This window comes from Saimiri boliviensis, chromosome 14 (genome assembly GCF_048565385.1).
Source record: "Saimiri boliviensis isolate mSaiBol1 chromosome 14, mSaiBol1.pri, whole genome shotgun sequence".
In the NCBI taxonomy this organism is placed as follows: domain Eukaryota; kingdom Metazoa; phylum Chordata; class Mammalia; order Primates; family Cebidae; genus Saimiri; species Saimiri boliviensis.
Genome location: NC_133462.1, coordinates 40,243,451 through 40,259,848, shown reverse-complemented (window position 1 = coordinate 40,259,848; position 16,398 = coordinate 40,243,451). Strand labels below are relative to the sequence as shown.

Genomic DNA, 16,398 nt, shown 5'->3' with positions numbered 1-16,398 from the left:
AGGAGTTTATCATAGTTTTCATATGACACAGATAGATGCAGAACTAAACACAAGAGGTAAAGGGTGGGAGTGGTTTCCTAGCTCTGTCATATGAGAGGACCTAAACACAGTGACAACCAAGCGGCAGTGAGCACACTTAGCTCCCAGATCTTGGCTTTTAAATACCATTCTCCAACAGCAGGAACCGAGGCTCCTGGGAGCAATGGAAGATTCTAGGGCTGGAACAGGGAAATACAAGGTGAGCCTGTGGTGCCAGAATGTGAAAGCACCCCCAAAACCTTGGAAATATGATGAAATGACAGGCCCAAACACGAGAACAATTTCAACACAAACAGGTAACAACAGAACTGGATTGTAAAATAACCCAAAGAAAAAGCAAATACCTATGAATCCAGGTGGATATAAGTAACTGAATACATAAATGTGAGAGAAGGGACAGCTCTTTCATACAGAAAAATTCCAGTTACTAAATGTAGAAGGAAAAGAGGAAATTAAAATTACCATTAAACCACCACTGGGGGATGCTAAAATTAGTGGATGAAACTTCAGGTTAAGTAGCCCTTATCCAAAATGCTTGGGACCAGAAATGTTTTGGATTTCAGATTTTTTTTTTTTTTGGCTTTTTGAATGTCTGCATTATACTTACTGGTTCAGCATCCATAATCTGAAAATCTGCAATGTAAAATGTTCCAATCAGCAGTTCCTTTGAGTGTCATGTTGGTGCTCAGACTTTAATATTGGAGCATTTTGGTGTCTTTTTTGACAGTTTCATTCTGTCACCCAGGCTGGAGTGCAGTGGCTTGATCTCACTGCAACCTCCTCCTCCTGGGCTCAAGCAATTCTTGTGCCTCAGCCTCCCAGGCAGCTGGAACTACAGGTGTGTGTCACCATGCCCGGCTAATTTTTGTATTTTTAGCAGAGACGGGGCGCCATGTTGGCCAGGCTGGTTGTGAACTCCTGACCTCAGGTGATTCGCTCGCCTTGACCTCCCAAAGCGCTGAGATTACAAGAGTAAGCCACTGCACCCACCCTGAGATTTTAGAGGATTTTTGATTTCTGGATTAGGGATACTCAACCTGTATTTTAAAAAAAAAAAAGGCAAAACAAAACAGGTTATTGCACAGCTTCAATGTCTCTCTCCCAAAATGGGTATTAGTAACTGTGGTGGTTTCAATCTACGCCCACCAGGATGGAGGGGTTAATTCCTCTCCCTGGAGTATGGGCTGGACTTAGTGACCTGCTTCTAAGCAACAACATGTGGAAAAGAACAGATAACAACTCACCAGTGGAGAAACCTGGCGGGCACCACTTAACCAGGAGATGAAGGTCAACCTCAGCTGTGAACCACGAATCACGTTAGTATCTGACACTTCCTAATGTGATGTAAGGGGAAGCCCATTACCTCTGTGGTCTTCTTATCTATAACCACGGACTAGTCATGAGAAAACAGCAAGTTGAGGGAGGGTCTACACAATACCCCACTAGTACATTTCAAAAATATCAAGGTCATGAAAGACTGAGGAAAGAAAAGTAAGCAACAATGCAGCATCTTGAGTGGGTTCCACCACAGAAAAAGAACAGGAACTAAACACTGGGAAATCCAAATCAAGTCCCTAGTTCAGCTGTGGCTACTGTATCAATGCTACTGTCTTAGTTTGATCACTGTACTGTGGTTACGTGCAATGTTAACATTAAGGGAGGTTGGATTGCGGGGGTTGGGGGGAGGTCCTATGGGAATTCTCTGTACTATCTTTGCAGCTCTTCTGTGTCTAAAATTATTTCAAAATTTAAAAAATCATAACTATGAGACATTCCCAGTCAGGAGCCATACTCGGTTCAGTAACTGGAAAATTTTTATGCGTCTGGAGCAAGTTGGGTGTGTGAATCTTCTTTGTTTAATTGTGAATTTTATGGAATCTAAATACAGATCAAGTCTTTCTGATGACGTTTCAGTATCCAAATTGAGACATGCAGCAAAGTATAATAAACAGACTGAATTTCAAAGATTTGGTATGAAAAAAAGAATATAAAATCTCAGTACTTTAAAAATATTGATTGCATGTTGAAATAATATTTTAGATACACTGAGTTAAACCAATTATATTATTAAAATTGATTTCACCTGTTTCTTTTGAACTTTTAAAATGTAGCTAAAAAAATAATGACTTCTACTGGACAGCCCAAGGTCTGAGATGTCACTCACTCACTAGAACAGGAAGGGCTTTAAATAACTCTGACCACTTCCAGGACAACAAACAGATACAAAGAGAGCATTTCAAGAAGACTCCCTCATCTGACTGGGCCGAGTATGCCGAGGAACCGATTTATGCATCCGGGCCATTGCTGTGTCCCAGAGCAGCCCCAGCATGCCCTCCCAGGCCACTCAAGGCCACTTTCCAAAAGAACAGTTCAGTCACAGCATGCAGAAGCCTGGAGGCCACATCCGATGGGAGGGAGGCCGCATGGATCCCCCTTCAAAGAGCTCAGAGAAGTTTCGTCATGCATCCAATCTGCCCGGCAAGCACTTTACTGTCAATGTTTAAAAATGGGCACTTGTAGCTGGGTATGGGGGCTCACGCCTGTAATCCCAGCACTTTGGGAGGCCGAGGCGGGTGGATCACAAGGTCAAGAGATTGAAACCATCCTGGCCAACATGGTGAAACCCTGTCTCTACTAAAAATACACACAAAAAATTAACTGGGCGTGGTGTTGTATGCCAGCTACTCGGGAGGCTAAGACGGGAGAATCGCTTGCACCTGGGAGGTAGAGGTTGCAGAATGAGCCAAGATCGCACCACTGCACTCTAGCCTGGTGACAGAATAAGACTCCAGCTCAAAAAATAAACAAAAACAAACAAACAAAGCACTTAACCTGAAGATACAATGGTATAAAGATATAAATAAGATATAAAGATATAAAAGACCTGGTCAGGCAAAGTGGCTCACACCTGTAATCCCAGCACTTTGGGATGTCTAGGTGGGTGGACTGCTTGAGCTCAGAAGTTCAAGACCAGTCTGGGCAACATGGCAAGACCCTATTTCTATAAAAATACAAAAATTAGCCAGGTATGGTGATGCACATCTGTGGTCCCAGCTACGCAGGAGGCTGAGGTGGGAGAACTGCTTGGTGGGGAGGTGGAGTCTGCAATGAGCTATGATTCTACCACTGTACTCCAGCATCCGTGACAAAGTGAGACCCTGTTTCAACAAAAACAAAGACAAAAAAAAAAAAAAAAAACACACAACAAAACCCCTCTTACAACTCAAAAAGAAAAACAACCCAGATCAAATACGGGCAAAGAGCTTGAACACACCTATCTTCAAAAAAAAAAATCTATGAATTGCCCATAGGCACACGGAAAGATGCTCAGCATCATTAATCATTGGGGAAACGTGAACCAAACCCACCTACACATGCCATCTCACACCCACAAGGATGGCTATCACTAAAAACAAACAGAAAACAGGAGATAACAGACACTGGTGAGGATGTGGAGAAACTGGAATGTTTGAGTATTGCTGGTGGCGATGTAAAATGGTTTGGCTGCTGCGAAAACAATCCAGCATTCCCTCAAGAAAACTAAACACAGAATTACCATATGACCCAGCAATTCCACTCTAAGGTATACGGTCATCCCTCCTAACTGTGACGGATTGGTTCCAGGACCCCCTTTGGATACCAAAGCCTGCAGAGGCTCAGGCCTTTTTATATAAAACAGTAGCATTCGCACATAAACTATGTACACCCTCCCACAGCCTGTAAATCATCTCTAGATTGCTCATCATGCCTCATACGATGCCTACACATCACTGCATTCATGTGGATTCAATGGCCCAGCAAGTTTTGTCTTTTGGAACTCTGCGGATTTTTTTTTTTCCAAATATTTTCTATCTGTGGTTGAATTCATGGATGCACAGCCTGTGGATTTGGAGGGTCAACTGTATACCCAAAGGAACTGAAACCTGGTACTCGAACACATACACACACAGCCTTGTTCAAAGAGGCGCTTATTCACAACAGCCAAGAGGTGCGAACAGCCTACATGGCCATCAGTGGGTGATGGACAGACAGCAGGACAGCCACATGGCAGAATGTTATTTGTCCATTAAAAGGAATGCAGTTCTTACACACGCAACAACATGGATGAACTCACAAACATTGCAGAAAGAAGGAAAGAAGCCAGACATGAAGGTCACATGCTTTGTGCCTCCATTTATATGAAACTGCCCAAACAGACCCATCCACGAAGACACAACATAGATCAGCGGCTGCCAGGAACCTTGACAAGGAGGAGAACGGGAAACGCCTGCTTACAGGCACAAGGCTTCCTTCTGGGGTGATGAAACTGCTCCCAAACTAGAAGGAGAAAGCAGTAGTACAACCCTGTGAAAGTACTAAATGCCACTTTACTGCTTGCTTTAAAATGGCTAATTTCAGCCGGGCACAGGGGCTCACACCTGTAATCCAAGCACTTTGGGAAGCTGAGGCAGGTGAATCATAAGGTCAAGAGATCGAAGGCCGGGCGCGGTGGCTCAAGCCTGTAATCCCAGCACTTTGGGAGGCTGAGGCGGGTGGATCACGAGGTCGAGAGATCGAGACCATCCTGGTCAACATGGTAAAACCCCGTCTCTACTAAAAATCCAAAAAATGAGCTGGGCATGGTGGCACGTGCCTGTAATCCCAGCTACTCAGGAGGCTGAGGCAGGAGAATTGCTTGAACCCAGGAGGCGGAGGTTGCGGTGAGCCGAGATCGCGCCATTGCACTCCAGCCTGGGTAACAAGAGTGAAACTCCGTCTCAAAAAAAAAAAAAAAAGAGATCGAGACCATGGTGATACCCCGTCTCTACTAAAAAATACAAAAATTAGCTGGGTATGGTGGCACATGTCTGTAGCCCCAGCTACTCGGGGGGCTGAAGCAGGAGAATTGCTTGAACCTGGGAGGCAGAGGTTGCAGTGAGCTGAGATCATGCCACTGCACTCCAGCCTGGAGCCTGGTGACACAGCAAGACTCTGTCTCAAAAAAAAAAAAAAAAAAAAAAAGGTTAATTTCAGGTCATTCGAACTTCACCTCCATTCTTAAAAAGGTGAGGGGGTTGCACTTATTCATTGGTTGTGCCAGGAGGTTTTCTGATATGTGGACGTACAACACCTATCCCCTCTGGAATGAATCTGGTTCATCCATTTAGTACTCGTTTAATAAATATTTAGTAAGTGCCACCTCTGTGCTAGAGGCCAGCTGAGAACAAAAGCAGAGCCCTGGTCTTGAGCTTACTTTTGGGTGGCAGAGACACACAGATGAGTAAACACACATCCACGTATGTGCTACAAAAATAAAATGAATAATAAGTTAGTAAAAAGAATAAAGAATAACCAGATGAGAGGCTTGGTTAATTTTAGATGTCAACCTGACTGAATTAAGAAATACCTAGAGGGCCCGCCACAGTGGTTCATGCCTATAATCCCAGCACTGTGGGAGGCCAAGGTGGGAGGATCACTTGAGCCCAGGAGTTCAAGACCAGCCTGAGCAACATGATGAAACCCCAACTCTACAGAAAAAAAAAAAAAAAAAAAAAAAAAAAAATTAGCTGGGTGTGGTGGCATGTGCCTGTAGTCCCAGCCACTCGGGAGGCTGAAGTGGGAAGATCACCTGAGTTCAGGGAGGTCAAGGCTGTAGTGAGCTGAGATTGTACCACTGCATTCCAGTCTGGGTGACACAGCAAGACTCCGCCTCAAAAAAAAAAAAAAAAAAAAAGCAGCTAGTGAACCGGTAAGGCATGATTTCTGGGTGTGTCTACGAGGGTGTTTCCAGAGGATACTGGCATATGAGCAGGTAGGCTGAGTAGGGAAGATTAGCCCTCAATGTGGGCCAGCACCATCCAACTAGCGAAGACCTAGAAGGGAGAAAAGAGACAGAGAAATGGCAATCTGTCTCTAAAGGGACAAAAACACAGGGACGGTGGTCTCTCCACCTGTCTGTTTCTCTCTGCAGCCTTTGGACTCTAGCCTCGCACCCTCGGTACCAGGCCTTCATCTTCAGACTGAGAATTATACCACGGTTCCCCTGCTGTGGAGGCCTCTGAGCTTGGGGGGGAGCTGTGCTGCCAGCATCCCAGGTCTCCAGCTTGCAGGTGGCCTGTCATGGGACTTCTTAGCCTCCACAATCACGTGAACCTATTCCCCCAGTAAATTCCCTCTTGTATCTGGGTATCTTATCTGCCTGTGCCATTGATTCTGTCTGGAGAAAGAACCCCACAAATACAACCCCTGGGTCAAAGAAGAAATCACTGGGAGAATTAGAAAATACTTTTGAGACAATAAAAACAAAACAATGTATCAAAACATCTGGAACACAGAGCTAAATGCATAGGTGTAAACACCTACATGAAAAAATAAGAGTGTCATCGAATTAGTGACTACCTTTATGCCCTAAGGAGTTTGAAAAAGAACTAAAAGTTAGCAGAGGGAAAAAGAACAGAAATAAAATAGCAAAAGACATAGAATGAATCAATGAAATCAAGTTGTTTCTTTGAAGAGATCAACTAAACTGACAAACCTTTGGCTAGTATTTAAAAAAAAGAACACAAATAATCCACATCAGAAATAAAATTGGGAACTGCCAGTCTTATAGAAATTAAAAGAATTATGAGACTACTATGGACAACTATGCACCAACTAGGTAATGTAGATAAGACATACCCTTAGAAGCAAATTACTAAAATTCAGTCAAGAAGAAGCAGAGAATCTCAACACATTGATAACAAGCAAAGGAAGCAGAAATCGAATACTTCACACAAAGAGTCCAAGACCAGACAGCTTCGCTGAACTCTACCGAGCATTCAAAGAACGAACACCATTCCTTCTCAAACTCTACCAAAACTTACAAGAGGAGGGAATACCTCCTATTTCACTTTATGAGGGCAGCGTTACCCTGATACAAAAGCCAGACAAAGATACCACAAGAAAACCACAGAGCAATGTTCCTTCTTAACAAATACTAGCAAACCCAATCCAACAGCACACTAAAAAGATTATATACGATAAGCAAGAGGGATTTATCCCAGGAATGTAAGGTGGGGAGGGGGGCTTTTACATAAAAATTAATCAGTATGATACAGCACATTAATAAAAGGAAGAAAAAATCTACATGATTTTCTCAATAGAGACAGATAAAAGCAGCTGACAAAATTCAACACCTATTCATATTTTTTAAAAAAAATTCAGCACACTGAAAAGAAGATGTGACATAGTAAGAAATATATACAATTTGGTTTCTGCTCCTAGTCCTGGCACAGAGCTTCTAAACCACTTTCTGAGAGATGGCGGTGATAGGCGCCTGTTTTGTCTTAATATTTGGTCTTAGTCCTGGGTTCTTAACACAAAGGCCTCTAAGATCTTTGAAATCTGGGAAGTGATACGAGCATCTTTTCGTTGGTTCATGAGATGCCTGGTGACGGAACGCCCCCTAGATAGCTTCAGGATGGGGGCTGGTTGCCAGGGGAACCAACCACGTGATCCGAGGTTGGAATTTTCAGCCCCACCCCCTGACCTCTTAGGGAGGGCAGAGGGGCTAGAAATTGAGTTTAATCGCCAGTGGCCGATGGTTTAATAAATCATGCCCACATAATGGAGCCTCCATAAACACCTTAAACAAAGGGGTTCCAAGGGCTTCCAAGCTGGCCCGTCAGAGGGCATGGAACCTTGGCACCCTTCCCATGTCCTGCCCCATGCAGCAAGGTTTGGCCATGACTGAATTGCACTCTTTACAATAAACCAGTAATGGAAGTAAAATGTTTTCCTGAGCTCTGTGAGCCACTACAGAGAACTGTTGAACCTAAGGAGGGGGAACTCCTGATTTACAGCCAGTTGAGTACAGGTGGCAGTCTGGGACTTGTGACTGGCATCTGAAGCGGGGGCAGTCCTGTGAAACTGGGTTCTCGACCTGGGAGTCTGCGCTAACTCCAGGGCGGGGATAACATAACTAAATTGCAGGACACCCAGTGGTGTCCTGGGAGACCTGGAGAACTGTAGTGGGCGGGAAACCCACACATTTGGTGTCAGAAATGTTGTGAGTTGGAGAAAACAGGTTTTTCCTTCTTCTGGAAGGGAATTTCCTCAACCTGATAAAGGGCATTTACAAAAAGCTCACACCTGACATCACACTCAATGGAAAAAGGCTAGAAACACTTTCTGGCTGCACACCCTCCTCACTGCTAGTCAACACTGAGCTAGAGGTTCTAGCCAGAGCAGTAAAGCCAGAAAAATACTTTGACGAAGGACATCCAAACTGGGAAGAAAGAAGTCAAACGACCTCTACTTGCAGATGACATGATTCTATATAAAGAAGCCACAGAAAAACCTACTAAAGCTACTCATAATAAATTCAGGAAAGCTGCAGGATACAAGATCAATAGACAAAAATCGCTTGTGCTGTCCACAGAGGAGGTCTACAGGAAAAACAAAAAACAAAATCAGCTGTGCTTCTACACACCTGCAATGCACAATCCAAAAAGGGAATTTGGAAAATAATTCCATGTACAACAGCATTCCAAAGAATAAAACATGTAGGAATAAGGTCAGGCATGGTGGCTCATACCTGTAATCTCAGCACTTTGGGAGGCCAAGGCAGGCGGATCACTTAAGATCAGGAATTTGAAACCAGCATAGCCAACATGGCGAAACCCCATCTCTACCAAAAAATACAAAAATTAGCCGGGCGTGGTGGCACGTGCCTGTAATTCCAGTAACTCAGGAAGCTGAGGCACAAGAATCACTTGAACTGGGGAGGCAGAGGTTGCAGTGAGCCGAGACTGAGCCACTGCACTCTGGCCTGAGTGACAGAGGGAGACTCTGTCTAAAAAAAAAGAAGCCAAAAAAAACCTAGGAATAAATGTAAGCACGCAGGTAAAAGACTTATGTATACTCAAAAAATTAGCTGGGCATGGTGGTGCGTGCCTGTAATCCCATCTACTCAGGAGGCTGAGGCAGGAGAATTGCCTGAACCCAGGAGGCGGAGGTTGCGGTGAGCTGAGATCGCGCCATTGCACTCCAGCCTGGGTAACAAGAGCGAAACTCCGTCTCACACACAAAAAAAAAAAAAAAAAAAAAAAAAAAAAGACTTATGTATACTGAAAACCGTAAAACATTGCTGAAAGAAACTAAAAAAGATTTAATTAAGTGAAAAGACATTCCTTGTTCATGGATTGAAGACTTAATATTGCTAAGATATTTCAAAAATGACTAGATTTAATAGAATACCTATCAAAATGCCAACAGAATTTTTTGCAAAAATGGAAAAGCCAAACCTCAAGTTCATAAGGAATGACAAGGAGCACAGAATAACCAGTCATCCTGAAGAGGGAAAAACAAAACACAGCATCAGAGGATTCACACACCCCAATTCCAAAACTTTCTGCAAGGCTGGGCCTGGTGCCTCACGCCTGTAATCCTAGCACTTTGGGAGGCAGAGGTGGGTGATCACCTGAGGTCAGTTTGAGACCAGCCTGGCCAACATGGTGAAACCCTGTCTCTACCGAAAATAAAAAAATGAGCCGGGCATGGTCGTGGGCACCTGTAATCCCAGCTACTAGAGAGGCGGAGGCAGGAGAAACACTTGAACCCGGGAACTAGAGATTGCAGTGAGCCGGGATCTTGCCACTCCACTCCAGCCTAGACAAGACCGAAATTACATCTCAAAAAAAATAAAAATAAAAACAAGACCAGCCTAGGCAACACAATGGGACCCCATCTCTACAAAAATAAAATTAGCTGGATGTGGTGGTGCATGCCTGTGGTCCCAGCTACCTGGGAGGCTGAGGTGGGAGGATAGCCTGAGTCCAAGAGGTCAAAGCTACAGTGAGCCATGATCACACCACTGCACTCCAGGCTGGGTGACAGAGGAAGACTGTCAAAAACAAAACCCTTCCTTTACAACTACGGTAATCAAAGCAGTATGGCACCAGCATACGCACAGACAGACCAATCAAAGAGAACTCAGAGTCCAGTTGTAAACCCAAAATCTATGACCAACTGATTTTCAACAAGGCTAAAAGACCACTTGATGGCAAAAGAACAGTCTCTTCAATGAACAGTGCTGGGACACCTGGAAAACCAAATGCAAATACTGTGAGACTCTGCCTTGCTTCATACGTGAAAGTTCACTCAAAAATGGGTCGACTATCTGAGTATCAGGACAAAAACTATGCAACTGGTGTAAATAAACATGGGCAAATCTTTATGACCTCAGATTTGGCAATGGAGTCACAGATCTGACACCAAAGGTGTGAGCAACAAAGAGAAAACAGAGAAACAGAAAGAACTTCATAAGCATGTAAAACGTTCATGCAGCAAGGGACAATATCATGGTTGGGGGCGGCAGCTCACGTCTGTAAATCCCAGCTACTTGGGAGGCTGGGGTGGGAGGACTACTTGAGCCTAGGAAGTCAGGGTTACAATAAAACCTACAGAAGGGGTAAGATATTTGAAATCACACACTCTGTTAGAGTTTAATATCCAAAATATATAAACAACTTCTATAACACAACAACAAAAAAACAACCCAATTCAAAAATGGGCAATGGGCTGGGCATGGTGACTCATGCCTGTAATCCCAGCACTTTGGGAGGCCGATGCAGGTGGATCACTTGAGGTCAGGAGTTCAAGACCAGCCTGGTCAACATGGCAAAACCCCATTTGTACTAAAAATACAAAAATTAGCGGGCATGGTAGCGGGAGCCTATAATCCCAGCTACTTGGGAGACTGAGGGAGGAGAATCGCTTGAACCCAGGAGGCAGAGGCTGTAGTGAGCTGAGATGGCACCACCACATTCCAGGCTCGGCGACAGAGCGGGATTCCCTCGGAAATAAAAAACAAAAATGGGCAATGGATATATCTAGATACTTCCCAAGGAAGAGATACATGCAGCCAGCAAGCACGTGAAAAGATGTGAAACATCACGGGTCATCAAGGAAATGCAAATAAAAACCTCAAGTTACTGCTCCACACCCACAAGGATGGCTATTAATTTTTAAGAAGCAGAAAAACAAGCACTGCAGAGAATCTGGAGAAACAGGAACCCTCACACATTGCTGGTGGAGCTATGACATAGTACAGCCACAACGAAACTGCTGGGCAGTTCCTCAGAAAGCCAAACATCGAATTAATGTATGAGCCTGCAATTCCATTCCTAGGTGTATACACCCAGAGGAACTGAAAACGGGTGATCAAACAAGTACACACACACACACACACACACACACACACACACACACGCATGCACACGTGCATGCGCGCATTTACAGCAGCACTATTCCCCATAGCCAATGTGTAGAAATAGCCCAAACAGCCCACAGACGAACAGATAAACACAGTAAGGTACAGCTGTGTGTTATTCTTTGTAGATTCCATACTTTTGAATTTACCTCCTTACTGAAGCTCATTTGCAAACCCCAAACCAGTACTGCTGGCTTTCAGTCATTTGCAGACACTCCCAGAACAGCAATGTCAAGTAAGGCAACCCTGTTCTCTTGCTTTGGAAAAACTTCTTCACAACACACATGTGTATTACTTTGCAACCAGATAAAGCCCTTCGCATTATTTTTCCTTGAGAGAACAAAACGACTTATCAGTAAAAGACCAACCTACAAACAGGTCAAACAAAATGTGCCCTCAGTTAAGTTCTAGTGCCTAACACGCATAAAGCACAATTCCTTCATTTTACAGGTGATACCATATCCAAGGTCAAGTGCACTCGCCGAGAAACCCTCACACTTAGACAAGAATAGATCTGTCTGAGAAAGCACCTTTTCTGCCCCAGTCTTAGAGCCACTCCACTCACTGGAGAAGTCAAACAACACCTTTTTCATCACAGGACCCTCAACCTCCTGTGGGCCCTCAGAGGTCTGAGGCTCCCTTTCTCCACTGCACTTTCTTGCCCAGATTAACTGGAAGGAGCCAACAGCATCTCAACACCGAACGGTGATGCCGCCATAAGCCTGTGCTGAGAATTGCAGCACTCCCTCTCTCTCAGGACAAAGCCCGGCTGCTTCCGTGTGCTCTGCGCCCCGTTCCCTGGGAATCCGCCCTTCCTGGGGTGGTTGAAGAGGGCACTGCACTGAGAGTACCAGACAGTCAGTCTCTGAGACTGAAGCCTGACGTGTCCACCTCCAACCTGTGCTCTCCGCGGCTCTCTCCCTACCTGGTCACCACTGCCTCCCCAAACCCATCCCATCCCTGACCTCTGTTCATACCCTTATTCCACTAGCCTGAGCTCCCACCAAGGAGTAAGCCGTAGCTAACCACCAAACGAGAACCCTGGCTAGACCAGGTAGAAAAACTGCCAACAAACCCATGCACTTTGACCCTGTCCCAAATTGTGTTCTGAATCTTGCAGCCATGAAGCACTCCCATCCCTGGCACCGAAACTCATCAGGCGCTGTCACTGTAGGTCATGCCTCTCTCACGTACTTGGGCAACAGGTGTGTGTTTACACAGAGCTGGTTCCAATCCCAGCTCTGCCAACTTCTGGGCTTTGACCACGTGAATCAGGATCCAGATCTCCTCTCCTCCGTCTATAGACGGCACACAGGCCACTGCCGCTGTGAGGAGGATCTGCACCCCCGGACCTTGCCATGGAGCCTCACCTCCTGGTACTCTCAGTGCAGTACCCTCTCCAACCACCCCAGGAAGAGAGGGTTCCCAGGGAACGGGGCGCAGAGCACACAGAAGCGGCCGGGCTTTGTCCTGAGAGAGAGGGAGCACTGCAATTCTCAGCACAGGCTTATGGTGGAACTCGGGTCCTAGCCACGCAGCCTCCGCAGGAATTATGCAGACAAATAAACACCAAGGAGCATGACTTAAAACAAGCAAGCAAAAAAAAAAAAAAAAAAAAAAAAAAAAAAAGAAAAAGAAAAAAAAAGAAAAAAGAAAGAAAGAAAAGAGGGAGAGAGAAACTGGCCATCCTCCGAAAGGGCTCCATGAAAGCACATGCTGAGATTTGAAAAACCTGCCACATCTAAAATGGGAGAATGTTACTCTATGTAACTTACACCTCAATAAACCAGACTGAAAGAAAACACCTTGACCCAACAATGTTACCAAGGATTCCTGGAAGTACACACTCAAGGACACTGAGGGAGGTGGCATCATGCTTGGGGCCTTTCAGAGGAACCAGGCAACAGGTGCTCTAGAGGAACATGGGGTCCCAGGCCACTCATACAACCACACGCCCCCATACCCCAAATGAAGCCCCCAGGATCCTGAAAGAGCAGGCAGGGATTCAGAAAGGGCTCTCGCCTTCCCGACACCCCCACACAAGGGAGGATGCTGGGCCCAGCAGCAACAATCCTAAGGCCAAAGGGCCCCCTGCTCCCTTTCTCTACCAGGGGCAGGATGCAAGGGTGGAGCCCCAGGAACCCAGGACAGAAACAGCCCTGGAGTCTGCATTTCAGACTTAGCTGAGTGCCGAGGACACAGCACTTGGGGACACCTGAGCAGCAGCCACTTGGGGCTCCTGCTGCATTGGGCAGAGTGGCACGACACAGGGTGGGTTACTGCCATACTTGGGAGCAGCGAGCCTGTATCTTGCCTGAAGTTGCCTGTCCTGGGCAAGAATAAAAAGCAGCAAACGGCACCGGCCAGACCCCGCCCCACCTGCCTCCAAATCCATAGGCAGGCCACCGTGGAGCCAGGCAGCAGCCGGAGCCCCGGCAGCCCCTTGCCTGGGGGGTCCTGGGAGGCAGAATGGACGCTGCCAGTGCCCACGTGGCTGAAGGCCATGTCAGGGATCAGACAGGTGTCTGGGAACAGAAAACCGCACGGAGCTTGAGCACAGTAGCACACGCCTGTAGTCCCAGCTACTCAGGAGGCTGAGGTGGGAGGATCTCTTGAGCTTGGGAGGTTGAGGATACAGTGAGCTATGATTGCACCACTGTACTCCAGCCTGGGCAACAGAGCCAGACCCTGTCCCTAAAAACAAACAAACAAAAAAGCCTTGCTGGCCCAAACTGCTTCTGAACCTCAATCTTAATCTAAGCCACGCCAGAAGCGGGTTTAAACTGCCCACACAGACTGTGGCACCACACCCCACCCCGTAGAATACCAGTGCCTGGGCTGTGGACACCTCCCACAGATGGGCTCGAGCAATCCCCTTGAACGCCCCGAGAGGGGGCTGCTGTTCTCATTCCCCTTCCACATGCTCACCCAATGGAGCTCGGGGAGGCTGGGGAGCCCCATCACACACCTGGCAGAGGGGTGGCCCCACAGGCCCAAGGGCCCAGACAACACACGCCTCGGGAGGCCCCTTGCAGGCAGTTTCGCCTCTGCTCCCAGTGGGGCCTCAATTCCAAAAGAGCCTCAGAATGACCAAGGTTTCAATGAACTGGACGCTGGAAGGCCTTGCATCTGAAATCAGCCAAGCTGCACGGGTTGAAATGTCGCCAGCTGCTAAGAGGGCAGCACGCCAAAAGCCTCTTCTAAAGGCCCTCAGTGCCAGGGGGTTTGTGGAAAAGTGGAACTCCAGCCATGTGGCCCGGCATGGCCAGGTATAATCCAGGGACTCAGTAACAAAGCAGGGCAGCACCCGCAGGCGTCCCAGGAACACTTCCTTCCCCAGCGCCATCTCCACGCCTGTCCAGCTGCACCTGGGGGAAAGCAGCTGGCTGTGGCCAAGCCATAAGCCAGGAAATGTCACTGCTGGCCCTGTGGTGACACCTGGGAGGAGGGGCAGGGGCAGGCTCTGAGTTGTTTTAATTGGGCCGGGTGCAGTGGCTCACCCCTGTAATCCCAGCACTTGGGGAGGCTGAGGCGGGCAGATCACAAGATCAGGAGTTTGAGACCAGCCTGGCCAACATAGTGAAACCCCATCTCTATTAAATATACAAAAAATAAGCTGGGTGTGGTAGCACGCCTGCCTGTAATCCCAGCTACTCGGAAGGCTGAGGCAGGAGAACTGCTTGAACCCAGGAGGCGGAGGTTGCAGTGAGCCAAGATCATGCCACTATACTCCAGCCCCGGCGACAGTATGAGACTCTGTCTCAAGAAAAAGAAAAGTGAGTTGTTTTCATCGCTAGCTCCCAACCCCCACACTCTCCCACCCAAAAAAAGTGAGAAACTACAGATGAAAGAAAACAAAAACAAAACCAGCCGGGCGCAGTGGCTCACGCCTGTAATCCCAGCACTTTGGGAGGCCGAGGTGGGCAGATCATGATGTCAATAAATGGAGACCATCCTGCCAACATGATGAAACCCCATCTCTACTAAAAATGCAAAAACTTAGCCGGGCATGGTGGTGCATGCCTGTAGTCCCAGCTACTCGGGAGGCTAAGGCAGGAAAATTGCTTGAAACTGGAAAACGGAAGTTGCGGTGAGCTGGGAACGCGCCACTGCACTGCAGCCTGGCGAAAGAGACCCCTGCACTCCTACTATCCAGATGACCTGTGCTAACCTTTCTGGATATAGACAACTCCTTTTTCCTTTAAGTATCATATATGCAGCTCCCTTTGTGAATTTTGAAGGTTGTCACAGATTCCGCCCAGAACACGCGCCGTAATCGGACCATCATCAGGTATTTAAGCTATTTCCCAATCTCAGTCGCTACACCGGGCCAGGCTATTAACCCTCTAGGACCGTCAGGGAAGCTGGACCTGATGGGATGTCACTGCTGGCACATTTTCTAGGCAACTGGACAGGATGTGGCCCGGCAACCCCTTAGAGAAGTGGACCAAGGGGCAGGTCCACCTGCTGTCACGAATCCACCCACGTTCCGGCCCCCAATGTCCCCAGGAATGGAGATGGTGACCAGCACTCCCCACAGCACTCACTGGAGCCTGCGCACGGGGAGCGGCCAGCTCTCCTGCCTGTGCTGGGAACTGCCGTGGCACCCGGGGCAGGGGTGCCCACACAGAGGTGACCTGCTTGCTGCCCCTCAGGGATCCTACCTTGTTTTTGAAGTGCACCTCGATGGGCATGATGAAGCCAGCATACCCCGACTCCTCCACTTTGTAGGGGGGCTCCTTGCACACTAAGGAAAAAAAAAAAAAAAAAAAAGGAAGAAACACACACATCAGCCTCCTGCCCATTCCAGGCCCAGCCACTAGCGGCAGCAGCGCACCCCACAACCCGACCACCTCCTTGCAGGGGCTTGGCTGGCCTCTCAGGGGGTAGCTTTTCAGGAGGTTGAGGCCCCCTGATAGGCTTGACTTCTGTGGCAAAGGGATCTTAGGAATAAAACAGCAGGGAAGAGGAGGAGAAAGGTGACCTGGCCACAGGCATGGTCAGCAAAGAGGCATTACCCCGTCATCAGGGCACTTGTTCCCACAGAGGATGAGGAGGCTAAGGCCAGAGAAGGCTGCACAGGTTCACCCAACTCAGGTCAATGGCAGTTAGTGTGACATGGGTGAGGC

The 16,398-nt window shown here is 47.2% G+C and overlaps 1 protein-coding gene across 2 annotated transcripts in view; it reads right to left on the bottom strand.

Moving 5' to 3' along the window:
• The window catches only part of MLLT1 (MLLT1 super elongation complex subunit), a 75,211-nt gene that overhangs the window by 36,643 nt on the left and 22,170 nt on the right, over nucleotides 1–16,398 (bottom strand). For both annotated transcript variants that reach the window (XM_039466157.2, XM_039466158.2), the window contains exon 3: nucleotides 15,934–16,016. In XM_039466157.2, the coding sequence (XP_039322091.1) occupies nucleotides 15,934–16,016 (83 nt within the window). The remainder of the gene's footprint in view (nucleotides 1–15,933; nucleotides 16,017–16,398) is intronic.